At 44.3% G+C, this 22,717-nt stretch overlaps 1 protein-coding gene across 1 annotated transcript; it reads right to left on the bottom strand.

The window, feature by feature from the left end:
- Window positions 1-10,935: 10,935 nt before the first annotated feature.
- REELD1 (reeler domain containing 1) lies at window positions 10,936-20,919 on the bottom strand. The gene is made up of 5 exons (XM_013951646.2): window positions 20,700-20,919; window positions 19,278-19,500; window positions 16,899-17,071; window positions 16,532-16,551; window positions 10,936-11,529 (listed from the first exon to the last, which is right to left on the bottom strand). Exons 1-5 carry the CDS (start codon window positions 20,917-20,919, stop codon window positions 10,936-10,938), a joined length of 1,230 nt encoding a protein of 409 aa, XP_013807100.2.
- Between the last annotated feature and the right edge of the window lie 1,798 nt (window positions 20,920-22,717).

Below are 22,717 nucleotides of genomic sequence, written 5' to 3'. Positions count from 1 at the left end.
CTTAGATTTCCCCATTTTAACTTTTCCTAGTTGTTCATAATTAAAACGTTTGGTGTCATCATCAGTAAAGACACTTGCTTCTTAGAGTTTGATTGTGACATTGGCCACAGTCCTGATGTAATGGCACTTCTGGGGCAGTTTGGGGAAGGGATTGTGCCTTGGACAAATAAAAAGTCTCTTGCCTTTTCCAGTCCTCTCTTACCCACTCATTGTTACCTGTCTGAAAAGCACAGGTGATACTTGCTATCCTGGCATGAGGCATTACATGACATAGTACCGAGATCCCATCCCCTCACAGCATGACAGCTTAGCTGTGACTGAAAAACCAGGACAGCTTTCCAAGATGCTGCCAGGGGAAGCAGCAGTCAGCTTGGTACGTTGACACTGAAGAACTTTACCTATCCAAATTCTGACTAATTTTTTTTGTTAGGCCTTACAGCTCCCCAGCACTGAAATGCTCACTTGGCCTGTAGCTCAGTGTTGTATCCATTGTATTCACTGTTGGTCCTTTGTGCAATCCCACTTTGTGCATTTGTTGCATCTGTCCATCTACCTTGATTTCTGATTGTTCCCCCTTAGCTTTGATGGGAGCATAAACAATATATAAATAGCTAGTGTGTAAATACTAAAACCAAGGGATTCTGGGAAAATTGCACTTCAGTAGAGGATCTAAGGATTCTCTGGGAAATAATTTTGCTATCAGGATAAGACCTTTCGAAGGGCTGACTCCAACCCTTTTCTGCATTCTGAGCAGTTTTGGCTGTGCCATTGGCTGGCATACTCTTATGTGAGTAATACAAAAAAGCACAGATATAAAATGAGCAGAATTCAAATCTAGATTGATACCCCTGGACCAAAGTCTCCATTCGATGCTGGTAATAATGGCAACATGGAAAATGTATATATGAATTACTACACAGTATGCTTTGCCAAGGTCTTCAGCAAATTCTTGCTTGTTCTGTTTCACAGTTTTGCTTTAAATTAGAGAAACTTCAGGAGGACCTCAATATTTTTCTTTTTAAAAATTAAAAATCTTTTTTTCAGTGAAATCTTTCAGACCACTGTTTGTCTGAAAAATTAACTGTAGTTCCCAAACAGCGGCTCAGGACTAAAAAAGATGCATATAAAATATCTGGCTTATGCATTCACTGTGCTCTTTCCCCAAAACACACAGCCCTTCAAGTACCTCACAGAGAGTTGTCTAAACCCCCCTGTAGAAAACTTGTATAACATGTCTGTTTAGCTCCAATTCCTTGCTAAACAGAAGATTTCCCAGAAGCACAATAGTGTACTAAAAATAAGAGTATGACACAATTTCAGCCAGCTAATATGATAACTTTCTCTGATGCAGTTCATGGAGTGTTAATGTGGGAAGTCTGTATCTTTTCAGCTCAGCTGTCTATGAGCATCACACACAGATCTCTCTCTAAGCTGCAGTCAAATCCCACAGCCATATTAACAGCAACATGGGATCAGTACTTCCCCAGTGTACTTGTATTTTTGCCACCCTTTGTGTACAAACTCCCCTCTTTCTGGTCCCTCCAAATGTAAAAACATAGTTGAGTTGTGATACATGAGATTTTTGTGAGTCAGAGGAAGGGAGTAAAAATGCTGTAGTCTCTGGAGTCTTTCCTTTGACTTCAGCATGTTTCAGATCAGGTAGCACGTATTTGTGATGTATAACACTAATATATAGCCTGTTCAATTACAAAGGGCATAGAGAGCTGTATAGGGCAACACTATCACATATAGAAGTCCCCAAATAATCTCATTTAAAGTAGCTATCATATTATTATTTTAAAAAATTAAAATCTTACCAGTAACAGTTTTTGAATGTTTTTAGGTGTATTCTTTAAGGAAGGTGAATACTGAATGGAGAAAAACTACTGTCCATATAGAACAGTACGTATATTAAACCATTATCTTTTACCTTCTGTAATTTAATATTTCACATATATTTACAAAGTTGGTTTGCTGGTTTAGCTCTTTATTTTCAACAGCAAAGTCTCTCTGCTAACACGTCCTGTTTGAAGTGGATTTTTAGCTTTGGTTCATACATAAGTATGTACCATTGTATTGTATGCAGCAGCTTTCTATGTTTAAAAATTAAAATTTTTCATGAGAGATTGCAATACATTATTCAATATTAGAAAAAATAATCAAAACTTAGACTGTTAAGATGGTATAGTGGTATTGTTTGAATAGCTGCTGCTTGGAATGTGCTAATTTTTTCAGAAGCTCCGAGTTAGTTTATTGTCTTCGCAACAAGATGTTTGCTCTGAACAAAATCCCAGAGCACAGTACATTTAGCAGGAGAGGAATATTTACAGACAGTAATTCAGCTGAAGTCTTTTATAAATTACAACTGTAAAAAAAGAGAAAAGGGTTCCTTTTTAAAACTTAAGCCAGATTCTGGTTCCAATGATGCTGGGTAAGGTAAGTAACGTTCTTTTGATTAACAGTCAAGCCTTGAGTGTTTTTTTTTTCTTTTAAAAAGACTTTATTAGGCTTTTTTCCTCAAATTCATCCCCCCCCCTTTTTTTTTGCTCTGTTTTTCCCTGTGTCCTGCATGGAGAAATGGACTTCCACCTGAAGAAAACTTTCCATGACTTTTTAGCCCAGATTAAACTCACACTGATAAACAGATGGAAATTACTATTTTCTCCAGAAAGAACAAATGGGCTTTGCCAAATCAAGCAGATCACCAAGTGAGCTCTGCATCTTTCTGCATTTTATTGGTTAAAAATCATGATGGTTACCCTAAAATAATCAAAAGATGGAATAATCTCAAATCAGTACTTTGTCTTGAAGAGACAAATCTGGACTTATGGTTGTCTTGAGCTTTGTTTTTATGTTTGCAGGTCAGAGAATTAAGCACAGCTGGTGAGCTTCGATTCTTAGCCTCTAGGAAATCTATTCATTTGTTTCTTCAACTCTTTGTGTTATGTCTGCATTCTTTGGTTTAATGGGGATTTTGCAATTCAACCGCACCTGTAGACTGGAAGTAAGTGGAATACATTAATAAGCAGTTCTCTACGCAATTTGATGGGCCAGAAAAAAAAACGGCAAAGCTGAACTTGTTTAATTCAGCTTTCTCAGCATGTGTCTTTGTTTTTCACTTGCCCAAGCCCAGTTCCAGATCCAGCAGCTCTCTCAAAGCAGCAGCCCTAGCCTGGGCACAGGAGTAACTCGACGGACATGCGGAGCTGGTGCAGACCAGCTCTGCCACTCGCCCGCGGTACGTATGGCTTCCTGCGGGTGCGCGATGGTGCAGGGATGCTCCGTGCAGCTGCGCCCGCTCCTGCCTGCGTGAGGAATCAAAGCCGGCTTCGCCAGCCCGAGGCTTCCCTCACACCGGCGTCGCGCCTGAGCTCTCCTCGCAGGCGACACGCGGCGCGCAGGCTGCAGCGTGCGAGAAAGGGACGGCGACGGCTCGGTGACTTCAGCAGCGGGGCGCGTTCTGCTCGCTACGGCCGGCACAGGCGGCAGCCTGGGACCCAGCGCCCCGTGGGGACCCCTCCCTCCGGCCACGCGGGCCGGGCCGCCCCCGCCACGCGGCGGCCCCGAGGTCTGCCTGGGCCCGGTAAGTCGAGCCTCCGGGCTTTAAGTCCCCCCTTTCGGTACTCAAAACAGCCGCGGGGCCCGACCCGCCGTCGCTCCCCGCAGGGAAGATGACGGCGGCCGGGCCCCCGCCCGGCGGGGGGGACGCGAAGGCCCCCGCAGGGGAGGGCTCCCCCTCTCCCCCCCAACGGCTTTAACGGTCTAACGGTTCCCCGCCGTGCGGCCCGCGCGCCGCGGCCGGGGCCGGGATGGGGCCGTTACGGGCGCGGCCCCAGGTGAGGCAGCAGCAGCAGCCGAGGCGCCGCCCCGCAGGGCAGTGCCCGCCGCCCCGCGGCGCCCGCCCGCGCCCGAAGCGCCCGCGGCCCGCGGCTCAGCCCGCCGCCGCCATCGCCATCGCGGGGCAATGCTGCCCCCTGGCGGCGCTGCGGGGCCCCGCCGGCCCGGCCCGGCCCGGCCCGCCGCCGCCGCCGCCGCCGCCGCCGCCGCCGCCGCCGCCGCCGCCGCCGCCGCCGCCGCCGCCGCCGCCGCCGGCCTTCGCCGCCGCCTCCCGCGGCCCCGCCGGCCGGGCGAGGGGCTCCGCGCCGCAGCCCCGGGCTGCCGCCGCCGCCGCCGCCGTTTCGCGCGTGTCCGTGTCCGCCGCCGAGGGGCTGCCGGCACGAGCCGGCGTCGCGCGTGGGGCCGGGCCGGGCCCCCCCCCGGCCCGGGGGTGTCTCTGCCACCGGGCCTTTGCACCTGGGCTCCGGAGGTGCCCCGAAGTATCACAAACCTGCAGGAGCCGCGTCCTAGCACATCTTTGGACTTTTTTACAGGGAATGGTGCCTGCTACGGCACGATCTCCTGCTGCCGCACTTTTCCTGCTCGCAGGTTGGAATTGCTGCACTTGCTTGCTTTGAGAAATGCTGCTGAAACAGGCTATAAGAACTCCAAATATTTACTTAAGCGGTATATGCTGCTGTGTTTTTTTGTTGCTGAACGCTCGTTCAACACACTGTGTAACAGCGCAAAATTCACCCTGTGAATGCAAGTAACGTTTCCAGTCTTCCTCCACCTCTGTCCAGTTACGTGTACTTTCAGCTTCACAAACCAGCCCGTAAGTGACATCCTTTGGGTCCAAACAGGTAACACAGTGGGGAATGGCACAGGTAAAAACCGCAGTACCACATAGCATACAGAAACTTAACACAGGTGGGAGCCCTTCTCTTAGCACAGTGACCACATTTTCATGGGCACCTCTCCCTTCTTCACCAGTAAGGGATTCATTCACAAAACGTTCTGCTTTGACTTGTCCTCACGGTCAAATCTTCATTAACTCCTTCACTCTCTGTGTTGTAAAAGGTACCTCTTGATACATTGGTAGAAAGGGAGAATGCCTCTGCTAAGATACTTTTTACAGAACGTGATTTTTCAGTTCGACAAGGTTCATCTTTAATTCTGATATATGCACCAGGCTTGTGTCAAATAGAAGATAGATAGAAGAGCTACAACCCACCTTTTGGCCCTGAGTAGATCAAATGTCCGAGCAAAACAATAGTTGGACAGCTACTTCTATTATTTTTATTATAATAGCATTAGCAGTTTTGGTCAAAATCAGGGCCCTGCTGCACTAGATGCTAGAGATGGAAAATGTTCTTGTTACCAGTGTACTTAGACTATCACAAAAACAAATACAAAAGCATGTAAAGGCATTTGCCTAGGTAGTTTTTACCAATTTGTTAGAATTAAATAGGAAATATATGCAGGATAACAATCACAGTTTTATTTACATTTTCTTCTAGCTGGAAAAGATACGTGCAAAAGGCTTCCGTAAAACACCTTAAAAAGGGCTAGAAACTGTGCATTTGGCCCTCTCCTGTACTGTGGACACATATGCCTTACAGCAGATGCAAGTGCCGGTCACATCCATGGTAAGGCTGTGAAGATGATGATTAATTCTTGTTTGGCCAAGATATAGGGTTTTATACCAGCCACACTGCCGCCTTCATTGGTCCAGGATATGAAAGGAATATGCTGTGCTTTCCCACAGTAGAGTTTTTCATATTTATTGTTGTATCTTTAACCCTTTCCAGCAAATTTCAGCACAAGGGGTTGATCTGCCCGCTGAGTCTATTGCCGAAGTAGATCACAGTTAACTTGTGTGACAAGTAGTGTTTGTGCTACATTAAGCACTGGGAATTACTGGTGACATTTTACTTGACTGGGTTAAATATTTTTTCACTTTGAGCCATGTGTTTGCATAATAAAGATCAGCAAGTCACATCTATGTTTCTCTCTATGCCAACAGCATAATGTCCTTGGTACCTGGACATCACTTCCTAATGTACATCAACATACACTGATATACAGCAAGTCTGATCTTTGACTTGCCTTTGAAATAGCGACACATTTTCTGAACAACAAATTATGCTTTGACATTAGAAGGTGGCAATCTGTAATGGATATTGCAATCTGAAGATTCAAAGAGACTATCTGTGATCTTTGTCCTTAGCCCAGTAAGCTGGAGTCTCTCTTCCCTCCTACACATTATTTGATTGTAGTATATAACCTTGGGATGTACTAATAATCATTAGTCAGAGCTGACATATCCTTTATGGACCTGCCTGGCTAAGGAAGGGAGGTGTTCTCTAGAACAGCAGTAAATCAGCAAAACATGCACTTAAATATACAGTAAAATGTAGTTTGAGACATGATCCTTCATACATCATGTAACAAAATGCTTTACCGAGAGAGTCACACATAAGCTAATGAGAAAAGAGTGCTTTTGAGATGAGATTTGAAAAGGGGAAGTGATTCAGTGGCTGGGAGGGAGGCTGGGGAGAGATTCCAGATAAGCTCATGGCATGAGGGTAATTGCGACTCCCCAATTCCAGCCAGAGAGCTGGGAAGGTGCTTCTCTGCCACTCTTATACGTGATGTGGTGCCTTGGAGGAGGCGACAGGAGAGAGGGGAGGGAAAAGAAAGGAAGGCAGCACTACAGAGCTGCAAACCTTTTAAGAGCCCAGACCTGAAGACTTTTAGAATAAGCATTGAGACCCTGGCAGAGGCAATGGAGAGGGTCTGGGTTACCAGGAGGAATGAAGGGGCTATTCTGCTGTTTACCAGCTGGGCCCAGCCAGTCACTTCTTTGTCATTGTCATTTTGCTGTTAAGTAGCTGTCTTCTTGCAGCTGAATGTTGCAGGAATCATTAGAGCATCTTCTCATCCTTTTACGGGCATTTCTCATTGTTATTTAAATCTAAAGGAATAAATAACATGTGCATCTGCAGCTCAGCCAGCAGACCAAGGAGCTGGCTGAAGCACCAGGCAAATCTGCAGGGGTGAGGGGGAGGACGAATCCTCATCCCTCAGCAAGGCAGTCTGTGTGCCATCTCCCCAGGCTCGGTTTGCCAGGGGGAATGTGCAGAATGTTTTAGTCTCCGGGTTTCTGGCCAGAGAAGAATGGCCTAGCTGCTTCGGCTCCTTTAGCCTCTCTTGGTTTGTGTGGTGTTAAGTAGTTGCAGAAACTGTGCCAAAAGGGCTGGCCAAGCCAACCAGCCAGATGTCCATAATACCTGGGGCCTCTTCCAACACTGCTCCGTGGAGAGCGCTGCTTTTTTTTTGAGAACAGAGCTTGTGTGGTTAGCCTGAGCTTGCACATCCCTGTTGACCGCTATAGCTGGGCCCACTGGCGTAAGCAATAGGTTCTCAACTTGGGGCAGGCACATGAACCCTGGCTTCAAAAAATGTTGATGGAAAAGCTCCCATTCACTTCACAAAGGAAAGCTACCACCCGTGGTCTTTTCCTATGAGTCTTGTCATCCATTTTGGAACTGACAAAATTAGTCAATGCTTGTCTTTTTGCTTCTTGGTGACAATTGTGACTGATTTAGGAAATGCCTATGATGGCTTAACCATGCTTTGGGCCAGGTGCTTTGCTTAATGCAACCTCTCTGCACCACATTTAGTGCCACTAGTGTATTGGAAGGCTGCCAGCCTCTGATAACTGAAGTTGGCTGGGGAATCTTTATTAGAGTAGATGCAGCAGAGCATGAGACAACATCATCTCCTAAGCAGAGAGGAACACAATTATGCAAGGGCTTGACCAAACTGATTTTGATACCATGAAGAGGCAGTAAGAAACAGTGATGGTATTGTATGTTCAACATGCAAGACTGTTGAATTTAGGAGCAGTGATTTGTGAACAGTGAATATGGAGCAGAAGGAGAGCAATGACCCAGAAGGGGAAACTGAGAATAAGGAAGTAAGGGAGTGATGAATGGGCATATCCGTACAGAAGTTAGTTTGAAAGCAGTGCTTATCTCTAAACCTTTTTTTTTTTTAAGAACAGATGAAGCATCATAACTGCATCAAAAGCTTTAAGCCACAGGAGTGCATTGCCCAAACTGTGTTTGATGTCTGTTTGGTTGATGGGCAGACAGACTTATGATAGATGTTCATTAGACCTGAATGTGAGCTCCTTTTGACACCTTTTGTCAGTAATTCTGACACAAAGCACTGTCGCTTTGCTGCAGGACAGCAGCCTAATGTGAGCTGCAGACTACTTCAGTCTAACCTGCACTGGAGAAACTGGGATCCTCCACTTCTGAAATAAAGCCAACTGACCATCTGTATTTCTGACCAACAGAGTCATGCATCCAGAGCAGAAAAAAAGGAAATTCTTTTACTTGTCACTCTAATAAGTATTATAATGGTTTGTGGTTTTTTTCCTAACTCTGTTTTTTTTTCTCCTAAATCTGTTACAAACATGAGCACAGATTAATTTATTTAAAGGCAAGACACTTAAAAATGTAGGGTGTTTGAGTGACTTGCCTTTTAATAAATTAATCAGTGCTCATGTTTTTAACAGCATTAGGAAGAGATAAAATCTCTATCCCTCTTGTCATGGCAACTACAATAAATGAAACATCATTCAGAAATCAAGAAAAAAATACAAGCACTTAAGGTCTTAGCCAAGCCCACAAAGTAACATAACTCATTACCAGTACAAAGGAGCTGGGTCCCTTAGAGCTCACTGTTACTGTTTTTACTACTACTAATACTGGAGCTGCATAAATTTAACAGAAGGCAGAGTGTGGCCCAGCATAGTGTTGAAGTGCTACTATCCTAATCAAATATCTCCACATTCCAAACTGAGGCTGTCACTTTCTCTAGTCAACCTGGTAAGAAGAAGTGCTGGGGAAAAGAAAGTTATACTTTTAAAGCTATACCAATCTGATAATAGCATTAAACCCAAAGAGAGAGTGAGAGAGGACACAGGTGTTTGTAATTTATTTATAAGCAACTATGTCATTGTAAGAAACTTTTTCAAATAATATGTGATAGTTCTTTAAATATTTAAGAGTTTGTTGACCTATTTTCTTGGTTAATTAGGAATTTTTGGCTGCATTACCAGTAACTTGAATGCAGTTTGCTTTAGATGCTAGATGCTACATTGGGTTACAGAAATATGATTTCTTTCTAAAGCACAATGACATAGAAGGGGAACTCTACTGTAAGTGTCTGGACCTGCACTTGAAAATTTACAGACTTCCTAGTATGTAGTACTCCAGCTCGACTTATTGAACATAAAAACATTCACTCAACATCCTTTTGATTCCTGAAACAAATATATTTCCAATTACAGCATTGCCTCTAACCTTGGTTATTCTGCAGTGGATGGACCCTGGTGTGGCCACTCTTCTTCTGAAAAAGCAATGATTAAGACCACCAAGCTCATCTCTGCAAGCTGGGTTTGTGAGTACACTTATTTTCTTTCTCATTTATTTTGTCCAATGTTTGCTAGGCTTAGAAGTTGACTTGATAGTAATTGGGCCATGTGTGGACAGCGAAGCATCATGTCACTGATCACAGTACAATAATACGGTCAGAACTGAGCTCTTTCTGAACATGGAAATCCCTATTAGCAGAAGATGCACTATGTTAATCAAACTGCAGGGTTTGAATAGATCTTGTTTATGTCTCAGGCATCTCCACTGAATCCAGTGGACATGTAGGGGAGGAAGTGAGAGCAGAGCACTGACTGATTATCAAAGACGAAGATGGCCAGATAGTTGGAGATGGCCACAGTGCCCTGCTGAGCAGGATGTCAGTTATCCAGTGTCCCCCTCATCAGGAAGAAAGTGTGAGCCATCAGGATCCTGTCAATATCTGCTTAGCTCAGGGGGGAGTGTTGCAGGCTGTGACAAAAGTTGCAGCACTGCAATGTAAGTCTGCTCTGCCTTACACATCTCAGGGGAACATCTGAGCCCCTCCACCAGGATTCCAGAAGGGATGATTACTGCTGTCTGAAAGGCTCTAAAATTTACATTTCAAGAGGATCATTATCATTCAAAGCTTCAGTAAAATAAACCTTTGCCCTTGCTTTCTACACCTCTTCATATTTGGAATGTGTCAGGGTTCTTCCTGTTTTCCAAGGGCCTCCTGCAGAAAACCGCACAGTCGGGGAAAGGTTGCACAAACTCAGAGTACAAGGATGCTGTTAATTTACCATCCAGCTTTTGCTGAGGATCTCTAAAGTGACCTGGGAAGGGTACTTCTCAGTGTATGTTTCTTGCACACAGTGTTACTGAACTGAGTCAAAGTAAGAGACAAAGTAAATGCTGGCCGTTAGGCTTAAACAAGCTTCCTCATCAGGTGCAAATGGATAGGAAAGGTTTTCTTCCATTTGCACCTGATGAGGAGACATGTTTCTCCCCCAAAAGCAGGTGTCTGCCACCCTGTGTTTCATTCCCATAGATCGATTCAGCAATGTGAGGAGCACCTGCACTCTTCGGATCAATGTTCTCCGCTAATGAGCTATTACTTTTTGTTTTCAAGTCGGAACTTAAAATCCACTGGCAAGTATTTTGTGATCTGAGAAATATCAAATGCACAGAATCAAATGTATAAACTTCTAAATGAGAATGGTGGTTTAAATCAGGGATTTCTGGTTCCTAGAAAGGAGAGGAAAGCATAACACTAGAAACTTTTGCTGAGATTAAACAGGAGACAACACCACAGTGCAGAAGAAGATTTTCTATTTTTGGCTACACCCTTAAGGCAATAGAGGAAGTGTAATGGCTGCAAAGACACAATTAATGAGCAGGTATACAATATTAATTGTGGGAAGTGTAACACACAGAACAATCTATCTACTTATATTTTCTTAGCAGCTGTAATTTACATTTTTTTGACTAACACCTCTGTCTGAACTCGCTGCATCTGTATCATGATCAAAACGAACATGCATATCCCCACCATTTCCCAGTTGTTTTTTGTTTATCTATGGCTGCATATACAGGAGATACACTACTGCTTCCTATAATCTGTGTTAGGTCATATTCACCTACGCAAACAGCTGGCTCACCTATATAGCACTGTTTTAAGTGTTGCAAATGTCTAGATTATGGTCTTTTTCCCACTGCCTGATGGACTGATCCAGTTATACTCGGCCTGAACCAGCACAAAGCTGTTCTCCCGGATCTTCCGGAAGTGCATCATCTCCCCATTTTCTCTCACGGTGATGACGTTGTTGTCTGGTTCACTGAAGGACACTTCCGTCCGCTTGTGGCAATATTGGGCATAGATACAGCGCAGCCCAGCTGCCAGAGCCAGGCCCAGGACAGCCATGCAGACAAGGAGGATGCCAAGTTGGGCTGCTATGAGTCGAGTCCCTCTGCCAGAGTCTTTCCCCTTCCCAGGAACAACGGACTCAGGAACCAGTCTGGTCACCCACGCCAGTGTACTCCCAGCCACCTCCTCTCTGACCTCCTCCTCCTCTTCGCCCCTGGAGCCTGCCATCTCTGACTGCAGTGCTGGCTTTCTTTCCGACATTTGCCTTGAAGCTGATGACAAATTGCTGGCCGTGTCCAAATTGCCAAACTGGGCTGTTGTCACAGTGGTTTCAAGCAGGCGAGTGTATACATGTGGGGCAGAACGAGAAGCTGTTGCATACAGGGAGGTTTTCAAGACAGCCCAGTTCTCAGTACTCACCTTTGAAAGCAAAAACACAACAAAATAGCCAGCGAGGCAATAGGAAGGAGGCCGATTAGATTCTCGTCCACTAGCAGCTTCACTGTATAATTCCCTTGGAATAACCCTATTTCATCCTCTGGTTATTCAGTAGCTTTTAGGAAAAAAGCTAGATTCAGCACAGTTCTTTCCATATCACAATTGTCATGGGAGATGAGGCACTGGGAGGTGGTCCTATAGGCACAGGGTAGAGCGTGATGAATGGGCAGAGATGAAGGGCACAGGCAAAGATGGAGGTCACTACTTAGTGTAAGTAAAAGTCTGCAGCTCCCATAGCTGTTGTGATGATATTTTTCACAGACATTGTCATCACAAAAAAAATCACTTAATAAACAATTCCCCCATTTAGTGATGCCAGGGTCATGCTGAAAGGACAGATGTGATCCTCCCAGCCAAACTTCATGTTTAGGGCCACAGTGAGCCTGCTCCCATTCAGTATTGCCCTTCAGAGGCTGTGGCTCAAACCATGGAGAGGGGATATCCAGAGGACTTCAGAAGACCTTTGACACAAGTATTTTGGGACTGTCACATATAACCTGTGAACTCTCCCCAAAGACTGTCTTGCTTTCTCAGTCTATGCAGACAGTCTGAAATCTGCTGCCTCTCAGTGTTGTCTAACCGCCCATTATAGCGTGAATTACTGTTCTTGCTTGCCTGTGTGCATTCCTTGGGCTCTGCTTGGTGCCAGGCACCTAATTTTGTGAGTCACAAAATGACAGCCACCCCATGCTACTTCTGTAGTCCAGGCTATGCTACAGATTTCATCCAAAACCAACTGCGAGACAGTCTTACAATTTAGGAGGCCCCCACTGAATTTCCCCCTTCCTGCTGGGCACCTGAGGGCCAATCCAAAACCTGTGAAATGTAGTGGAGTCTTTTCTTTGGCTTCACTGAGATTTGGATCTGGCCCTTAGTAGCTGGCTTCTCTTCAGTATGTCCAGCCCAGCAGGCTTTTTCACACATCCATTAATTACAACAGAGAAACTCTCACCCGCTACTGTCATTAACAGTTTCTAAATCTTGCTGGGAAGCCAGTCTGACAGGAGCACAAAGCTGAGGTAGGAACCCTGGCAAGCTGTGAACCAAGGTAGGGGAAGGTCAGAGCATCCTTTGTGGAAGAGACAATTTCAGAAGAAAGTGAAGGTGATAGTAAAATATAGGCAGCAAATAAAAGAATTTTAGTGGTTGATACGCAAACTGCAAAGTAGCTGGCTGGCGAAGTTAATGTTGCATGTGTATGGATCACTTGCCCTCAAAATGTGAAGGTCAAGTCGTAGGGATATACTGCAGGATTGGGGTCTTCAGTATAGAAAATGGAATTTCCTTGCAAGTCCTTGCCCTAATTTGCTCTTTTAGTCCTTTCTTTTTTTACTTCTTCTCTCCTTTCTTGCCTTATTTCTCAGTATTTTAATTTTGTTATGCTCTTTTGGTCTCACCTTGCACAATAGCTCTTTCTTTCCCTCAGTCCTCTCATTTCTTCACTTCTTTCCATAGCTATGCCAGATGCTCATGTTCCATGTCTCTCACTTATTTTTTCTCTATCTTCCTCTTCTTCCTAAACATTTCTCTGTCATTCTCTGTTGCAGGGGCTCTTCCTCTTTTATTTTCTGGACTGTTACCTCTCTTCTTCCTGTGGCATCCTGCAACCCTGATCTAGCTCTATATTTTTCTTCTCTCCATCCCCTGCTTATTAGACTTCCCCTATTAACTTTGTTTTCCATATCTCTAAGCTACCCCCACTTTCTAACTTCTCCACAAGTTCCCATCTGAATAACCCCCTCTGTCCTCCACTTTCTCTCCCTTCTCTCACTGTCTTTTCCCTTCTCTACCAGGCCCTTTCCAGCTCATGGTTCCTCCCTTAGTGAAGCCACCTACTCACCCAACACTGCTCTCATTTTACACCTTTCTGGACTTCCTCTCCCCATGTCACCCCTTCCTGAAAGACTCTCTCACCAGCTCGTCCTTTCTGCCATCTCCAGCTGTTGCAACCATCTCGGACCAGTGCTCACCTTCACCTGACTGTCAACCCGAGCCTTTGGCTGACCACCACCTCTGCCTTCCTGGGTGACCCAATCTCTTGTGCCGGCACTGCTCCCATACCCCTCGCTGCCTTGTTCTTTCTGGGCTCTGTCCTGACATCCTACCACTATTTGAAATGCAGGCTAAGGGCAAGGAAATGCGCTTCTGCCTATCAAAGGGATAACCACTGGCCGCCTTCCCAAAAGCCCAGAAGCAGCAAACATGCAAGCAGGGAGCAACAGCAGTAGCCAGAATGACTGCACCAGGATCCAGGAAATTGCCTAGCAGTGAAAGGAGGGGTGTTTCCCCTGAAAGAGGAACTTGAGCTGTACTGCGCATCCCAGGAGACAGTTACCTCCAGGGCTTGGCTAGGAGGGTCCCACCCAGCAGGTAAAGCAGGAAGAGCAATGTTAGAACAAGACCTCAAATGCCCCATGGGCTCCAGGCCATTCTCACCCTGCCCTGTTTTCACAGTGGGGAAACTGTTCTCATTTATCATGGTGTAAATCATAGTAGAGACCACTGAAGTCAGAACAAAGTGAGAAACTGTTTCTGGGTTTGCACCTTTCATGACAGCTAAAGGGGACATTAAGCTTTTCTGTCCCTGAAGAGCAACTTACTTAGACCTCAAGTAAGAACAACTTAAATCCTTTAAAGAAAAAGGTAAATGGTCTGAAAACAGGACATTGAGCTCCCTAAATAATATCAAACTGGTTTTGAACTGCTGCATTCCTATGCAGAAGTACCCATTTAAACTGTCTGCACTTCCTGATATGTGTTTGTGTGAGCACATTAAGGAACATGTTTTCTTCTTACGCATTTCAGTGCTCAGAGAAATAGGAAATTATCTTACATGCCGTATATGTTTTAGTCTTTACTTACAGAGCAGGCCCACACTGACACCACAAAGAGGTGACTACTTTAAAAGTTTTGGGCAGAAAGAAATGCTTAAAACTATTGGGGAAAATCAGGCTTTAAAGCTGAGGAGAATATAGGTCTATCATGTTCACAGAGAGATGTGGAACTTCCCTCAGAAAGCATGCAACTTCCCTGGCCTTGGCCAGACAGGATGAAATCTTAGGCCTCTGGTAAATGTAATGGCTAGTACCTATCAGGATCACTGCACCTCTGGAAAGAATATCTCAGCCTCCTGGAATAAATGCAAATTTCCAGCTCAGTAATATCCAGCAGCCTGTAGTTATGGTCATGTCTACATATGGAAAAGTTATTTTAGATGTTTTCTACAGTGGGACTCTTAGAAATCCAGGCAGCAGGCTCAAAGGGAAAAAATGGATATAAAAAACAATTTCCAGTTAAAATTCAAAAATTAAAATTCTTAACAGTCTCAAGGTGATTTTGGTCACTTATGACACCTACACAGACTGCTTGGTGCTGTGATGTAGCAGAGAGGTTTTATCCTCCTCTTCTGTTAGTTTTTTCACCAGCTCCCAGCAATTTCTGTCTCTGGAGAAGACACCCTCCCCATCCCCAGTGCTTACCTGCTCGCCTTCTTTACACGTCAAACACAAGTGTGTTTTGGTAGCGCTGGCAATACTTTGTGTTCTAAAATATTGAAACAGGAAAGACAAGGTTAGTATATTAGGTCTATCACTTTAAAAAACAAAGTAAGAATCTCCAGGGTCTACTGTGTACACAATTTATTATGAGTACCACTTGCTAGAATAGCCTCATGATACACACAATCAACACACACCATACAGAGCCTATTTTAATGTCTTATCATTTGTTCCCATACCCATCATTTACATCCCCAGTGTAAAACATGGCATGAAAGCCCATATGACCCTGACCCTCAAAGACTTCTGCATCTGAGTAGACATCCTCAAGCCAAAATTTCATAGTTGCTTTAAATCCTTTCTTTCGTTTCTCTGCAGATGGAGGAAAAGCTCTGCTAAGTACATAATTTCTTCAAATATTTGCACATGCTTTTAGAAAAATATTGCAACAATCAGCTCTGAGTTTTTATCACATTTTTCTGTCCCCTAGCTGGCTATCTCTACTGAGATGATCAGGAGAATGTCTGCTCTTTAATTGTTTTGAAATAGTGTCTGCCACTTTCTGTCATATGCAATCTCTGAAGGATCATTTTTCAAAAGTTAAGCAAGCAAACACCTTCTCACCTTCCCCCACAGCCACAAACACCTTCCTACATGGACCCTCATTCAGCCACACTGAAACTAGTATTAACTTCCTCCCTCAGCACTGTTAGAGAAATAGCTGTTCCCACTGTCTAGTCTATCGCATTTAGTGTTCACGCAGTACCCGTCATAGGTGTTGTAGCTGGTGGAATAGTCTTGGAAGAGGAAACTTTGCAAAGCGCTTGTAATGCTCAGTTCTTGGAAAGCAAGTGATGGCTCCAGCCCTTGACCACTGAAATTGCTACTTCCTCCACTTCTGCTGGATGCAGCCAAGGCCGTGGCACCCAGGGAAGTCCAAGACAACAGCTTTGGGTCAGCAACAGTCTGTGTATCTATCTGGACACCAAAACCCGGCTCCAGTACTTCTGTTGCAGCAATGCCAGTCAGCCTGCCAGGCAGAGTGTTTGTGTACTGAGGAAAGCTGGTAATCGCAGTGGGAGAGGTGGCATCTTGTCAAACACAGAGACAATACACAAAATAAAAGAGGAACAGAAGTCATCTATTTTCCTCGTTTTGTTTATTTCAAATCCCAGTTGGTGCTAACATGCACTAGTAAGGATCATAATAGTGATTTTTATTTTTATATCACTGAATTCTAAATAGGAACCCAGATGGAGAGGGAAGCAACAAAGCCCACTGCCCAAATTATATTTATGTAAAATAATTAAAACCCAGTCTTGGTGCTATGCCAAGAATGTTAGGAAACATGTCAGATTTTAATATAAGTCTAAATTTGTGGAGCGTTTTACTGAATAGAGGCTGTATAAATACATATAAATACATACCTGAAGGATAACAGCCTTATCTGGAGACAAATTTACTCATGTATTTAGACAGTATTGCAAATTGCACTTGCTTGTCTTCAGGAACTGAGATTTTAGGTAAAAGTTGATATATTTTAGGGTTTGCACTGAAATCATAAGATGTAGCAACTCTGTTTATCCTTTTGGTACCCTCCTTGGGCTGCCTCTGTTACCTTGAATGCTGACACATGCCCTCACTTCAAGGAGTTCTTCACAGCCATTGTGGGTCTCACCAACAGCTACAAGAGTTAGATGGGCCTCTCTAGCTTGTTTGCCACTTGTGTTCAACAGTTGCACGGAATAAGCTGTCAAAATACTCTATAGAAGCTGTCAGTAACAAAACACATACCTTTGCTTGCCATACCTGCCACTTGTGGGTCAGTGAGTGCTTGCAAGGGTGCAGGTGTTAGAGGCTTGGCCGCCTTATGGCTATCAGCAGATGTTTTGTTCTGCACTTGTTGAGCCACAATAGCAGATTCAATCTTTGCCCAGTGAACAAAGTATGACTGGACTACAGATATGCTGTTAAAAATATAATTATGCAAGGATTTACTCACTGTATACCATTAATAAAACATCAGAACATTTAGCTAATCAAAAGGAATGCTTTAATCTAACGGCAGAAGCAGTGCAAAAATATTTTAAAGGGTTAGCCCATCACACATTTTATATTACAAATAAAAGATAGCAGGACCCATAAGAAAGATGCTGAGTGAAGGATCACTCATAATTAAGATCAGTCAAAAAATGTGTGGGAACTTAAATGAAAAGAAAACTATTATATTTGCTATGTTGATAGAGGTACATTTGGAAATCTCTGAATAGCTCTGCTTATAATCTTCCGTAGGCAAGGAGACAACAGTGGTATTTACTAATTAAAAGAAGTCAATGTAACTTGTACAAACAGCAGTATAGGTAGAAAAAAATAAGAGCACTCTCTCTTAGCCCTTCAATATGTGAGCCTGCCTAACAGTCTGTTTTTTGTCAGATGTGAAAACTGCATTTTACCAATCTTTAACCATTCATCCTGACAGCCTTATTTAAGCTGGATATTTGTTGGAGAATTTCAGCTCAGATGGCTCAGCTACTTCTGAGAATGAGATAAAGGGAAACCAACCCTGGTTTTCCTTTGTTAAACAACTCTTATGAGCCATTTTTAAGTCTTAAAAGGAATTTTTTCAGATGCTCTGACACAAGTTTTGAAAGAAGGATTTACAATGTGGCTGGGGAACACCCTTGTTTGTTAGGATGTGTCTTTTGCTATTTGCATTAAATCTGCTCAAAGTTTACCAATTTATAAATAGTTTGGGGAGTGGGGGTGGGAACGCCAGCTTTTCACAATCTCAGTAGGAGCTAGGTGGAGTTGGACTGCTGCCATCCTCTGGCATCGTGTAGCACATGCTCCAGCAAAGAGCTGAGCGCAGCACTCCCCAGTGTGGCTCTGTGCACTGCCAGGGGCCACCATGGTGTGACCGCGGAGGTTGGAGCAGGAGACTGCTGCATCTTGTGCCGCTCTGAGAGGGGCCAGCTGAAATCCCTCAAATGCGCAAGACTCAGCAACCTAGCAGGAAGCAGAGGGGAGGAACAGAGAACAACTGCAAAAAAAACCTGCAGGGGGAGAAGGAAGGAAGATGTGAGAGCAGTGACAACATCAGATATAAAGGGAGGAGGAGATAGGAGCTGGCTGGGGAGAGAGGAGAGAGCAGGGAGGATGATATGGCTGGAGGTGTCCATGGAGAAGAGAGTGGCCCGTGTTCAGAGCTATGGCCTGGCATGGCATGGAGAAAGGGGAGACACTATTACAAGCCAACTTTAGGGGGTCAAAAGACAGGGAGGGAAGAATTAGAGTGGGTGGCTAGGAACAGGCGTTGTTGGGGTTGTGTGATTTTTGTTTGTTTTAGCTTTACACATTTTAGTGGTATTTCCCCAATGTAAAACAGTGGGCAAAATGGACGTGCTGAGCAGAAACATATCTGTTTCAATGAATTTGTGTTGAATCACGATGAGATGCGCAAGCCATGGGGCTCACCAGGAAGCTTATGTTTTGGGGAGCAGCCAAGGATCTGGCCAAGCAGCTTCTAAGTGTTTTTGTGAAGTCAATACATAACAATTTCATCTCTTCCAAAATGAAAAATCACCGTGCTTCCTCTATGACAGCTGGTTAGAAAATTTTTAATTTCATTCCAAGACAGAACCAAAATATTTTGACAGTTTTGGACTTTGATGCAGAACAATGAGGTCAATTTTTGACTCAGTGCTTGCTTTCTCTTATTACTTGATTTAAAACAGTAACTTTGTCTGTGAATAATTCTGTTCATATTTAACTTAAAAAAACCACTAAATTTGAAAGAAATCACAGAAATTATATGCAACACTATCCTGTAGGCAGGGAGGTCCTGTGGGCTGTGTTATTTAGAAAGTCAGGCAAGTGATCACAGTTCTCTCTTTAGCCTTAATGTTTCTATTTCCTAAGTGCTTAGGCTGTCATCTTCTGGTGTATTTATTCTGAGAAAATACTGACCATGTAAATAAAAAGGAGCACTACCCAGCAGATAAAAAGGGCAATTTATATACCAGCTGGGACACCACTGTAGCATTTGATAAGTATTTAACTATATGGGATTCAAGATACATCAAACCACTGTGTTGGACAGGTACAATGGAAAAATAGAGCCAATTTTTTAACTAAGAAGACACAAATTCTGGTTAGGAACCAACATGTTCTTACAAAAATTTGATGTCTCCAATGGGTTGATCTGGTGCTTTCCACACAAAGGACAAGTTTCTTTTCAGGGATTTGTCCGAGTGGGTGACAGTATCACCATCTTCAGAACAAGTCAGCAGTTTGGAACCAGGAGGAATAAAAACAAATGTGCCAGCAATTTCATCATTAGACACCTTGCGAGCTTGAAGCAAAAAGCCCATAAAATCCCGGCTGCTCCTCACTGTCACTGCAAGACAAAATATGGCACATGAAGGGATTTGTGTCATAGATGAATTGTTTGCAGTGAAATTTTCATTGGTACCACTGAAATCAGAAGAAAACCCTGTACAAAAAAAATTCTACTATCTTTGTCCTTACAGTCTGTCTTGGACATGCTAGACAAGAGAGGCCAGACTTTACTCTTGACTTTGTAGTATGAAATTACACAGATGATTTGCTTCAGTCTTTTTTTCCCCCCCTTGATTATAAGCTGCTAAGCAGATTGTGTTAGACAGCATGCAGCCATTTTTAAAGAAGGAGGTTTGAGTACCACGCTGCATGTACACAAAAGATTGTACAGTGTCCTCGGAGAAGAATTAGTTTAAATAGGAGTGAGCAGGCAAGTGGCCAGACTGCAGAAAGGTAGATCTCAGATCTCTCTGCTTCTTCCTCAGGTGCAGTGGTGCTGGGGAGGAGTCATCCTGCCCAACCTACAGAACAGTCAAGGTCATCACTTAGACACCTTCACGCACCATGAAGAGAGCCGGTCACTGACAGGGGGTGACTCATCCTATCCTTGGACAGACGTGGGAATCGGACAAGGTCACTTACCTTCTGGAGGTGCCTCTCATGCGCCATTGCATGTGGTGAGCTCCTGTATGACTGAGACATAGTTGAGATGAATGAATCCCACCCAAAGCATCTGAACCTACCAGCAGCAAACATTTGGCCTGCAACATGGTGAAAATCTGGAGTCAGACATCACCTGAGAAAACTTAGGCAAAGAGCCTGCAAGCAGAATGTGATCCTTTCAGCCTTGACAACTGCTGACAAAAATGCCCAGACTTTATACACCTAACAGGTGAAGAATCTCTCTAATTACATTCATTTCCATGTGATGAGAGATATGGTATACCTCACACAGAGCAGTGCCATGTGGAAGTTACCCTCTTCCCATCCCTCATAGAGATTAACATCATCACCAGAGGTTAATTATTGTGTATTTCTTAGATGCATTCATCTGTTTTTTAGACGCATTTCATCTTTAATAATTGCTCCTCCGAGCACAGATCAGAAAACTTCTTTGCTCAGTACACAGGATTTAGAGTCAAGGCTGAATGTGATTTGAATATCTGTCAACAAAACTGCCACAAGGTAGAACTAATAACTGTTTTAGGGCTTTTTCCATGACTGTGCTAGGGTATAAAATTAGTTGTTGTTCCTTACCTGGTACCTTGTCGCCTGGGAAGAAGAAGGACATATTGGTATGGATAGTAACGTAGTTGTTTCTGGGACTGTGCAGCTGAGCTCTCATGTGCTTGGGCATCATGTCAGTACAGGCAGAAAGACTCGCTCCATGAGAGAAGGCAGCAGTATATGAAACCAAGCACAGGGTTGTGCATGCCCATCCAATGATAACTATGTGGATTTTCCTTCCATCCTCCATCTTACATCAGTAAAACAACAGGCAAGTTAACTTCAAAGCAGTGACTTCTGGCAGCTGCAGTCCACAAGTGTGTCTGTCACCTTTGAATTAACTGAGCTCTAGAACAGCCTTTCCCACAGCCTTTGAATGAAGGAGAATAAATGATCTCTGTGGCGTGTGGAGCCTCTCTGGCAATCCACAAATTTCACATTTTGAAGTAAGTTGTTGAGGCTGGGAGGGAGGGACCCCACAAGAGAATGCATTTCTTGTGAAGTCATCCATTGAGTGAATAGCCGAGACACACTTGCTCTAAAAATTCCTGTTGTGTTTAACAGGAGGAGAAGGCTCTGTACTGACGTGCTCGCAAGTCAGCTCAGCACTCTCTACCATTCCCAGCACACATATACAACTTGCTCAATGGGGATAGAAGGGGGAAATATCTATCCCTTAGATCTGTAGAGCCACTCTGTGGAAGCTGAGCCATGCCCAGTTCCTCGCAAGGTTTGTGCTACAGCACAGCCTCTACCTGCTCACTGGCAGGCAGAGACTGCACAGAGCTATGTCCCATTACTGCCTGGCCGTGCGTGGGGAGAACACATCTCTGCACCTCGCTGTGACCTGCATAAGCACAAAACATCTTCTAGCAGCCAGTGCTTCAAGTCTTGGATATGTGGGGCTGCCTGCAACCGCCAGAATGTCTGTGCTAACTATACCACCCGTATTTGACATTCCAGCAGCATTTTATTTTGTCCTTCTCTGTCAAAACTCTTTGTTGATTATGAGACATCAGAGATACTATCTTTGAAACTGGCACTAGAAGCCTAAGATAAACATATAGCTATTTTGGCTAATGCTAAGATTTCTCCGTATTCAATCTGAGCAAACATTTTTCTTGACATTACAGAAGTTTAATAATTTCTATATGCCATGTCTTTAGTATCTCTCAGATTTGGTGGCTGGCACAAAACATTTGCAGATTGGATGGATGGACTGGATTTTATTATTTTTGTTTTTCAGTACACATTTGAAAGTGAAGATGAAGAATGGGCACACAGTATTTATTGTGAGTGGTAATGTGAATCTTAAAGCAGGCTGTGTGCTTTTAATGTAGCTCTTTCTAACATTTTCTCAATGTGCAAATTTTCCTGGCTTAGGTTACCTTACACTCAGTCAGTAAGTAGATGTAAATAAATCAAAGGAAATTAGACTGAGGAGGTCTAGCTTGCATCTCCATTTATGTCACTTCTAAAACTTGCCAGCTGACTCTAAAAAGCTGCCACATGAAACTGTTCATTCCCAGCCTCAAGCAGGGGGCAGATGGACATAGTTTTACTATCTACTATGCAGCATCATCACTCTGATGAGCAGTGTGCCAGAGATGCTCGTGGGATTCAGAGGAGCCGTTGCAAAATATTCCAGCCCCTACAGCACGCTGGGTGGGATGCCCTCATTCTCGCAGAGGCAGCCTCCCCTCTAGATACACTTCAGGCTCCCTTGCTGAATGTGCTTTCTCTCAGGAGCTCATAGAAGCACCTCTGAGCAGCACTTCTTTTCCTCTGGAGTTGCCCAGGCAGCATCTGCAGCTCCCCCTGCCTCTCCCCCCACCCACGTGCCTGCGCCCTTCACAGTGCAGAGCAGGGAGTGAGGCCTCAGCCCCCCAGGGCCCGTGCAGTCCTGGGCCATGCCAGCGCAGCTCACTTACCTCGGACACGCACTCTGCCAGCCTCGCTGCCGTTGCTCCCCTCAGCCTGCCAGAGAAACATCCTTTCAGGAAAGTTCTTCACTTTCTCCTCTAATGGGAAGTGCAGCAGCTGTTACT

Source organism: Apteryx mantelli, chromosome 5 (assembly GCF_036417845.1).
Source record: "Apteryx mantelli isolate bAptMan1 chromosome 5, bAptMan1.hap1, whole genome shotgun sequence".
Lineage (NCBI taxonomy): Eukaryota > Metazoa > Chordata > Aves > Apterygiformes > Apterygidae > Apteryx > Apteryx mantelli.
The sequence above is the reverse complement of the archived record's forward strand: the minus strand, read 5'-3'. Positions and strand labels throughout refer to the sequence as shown.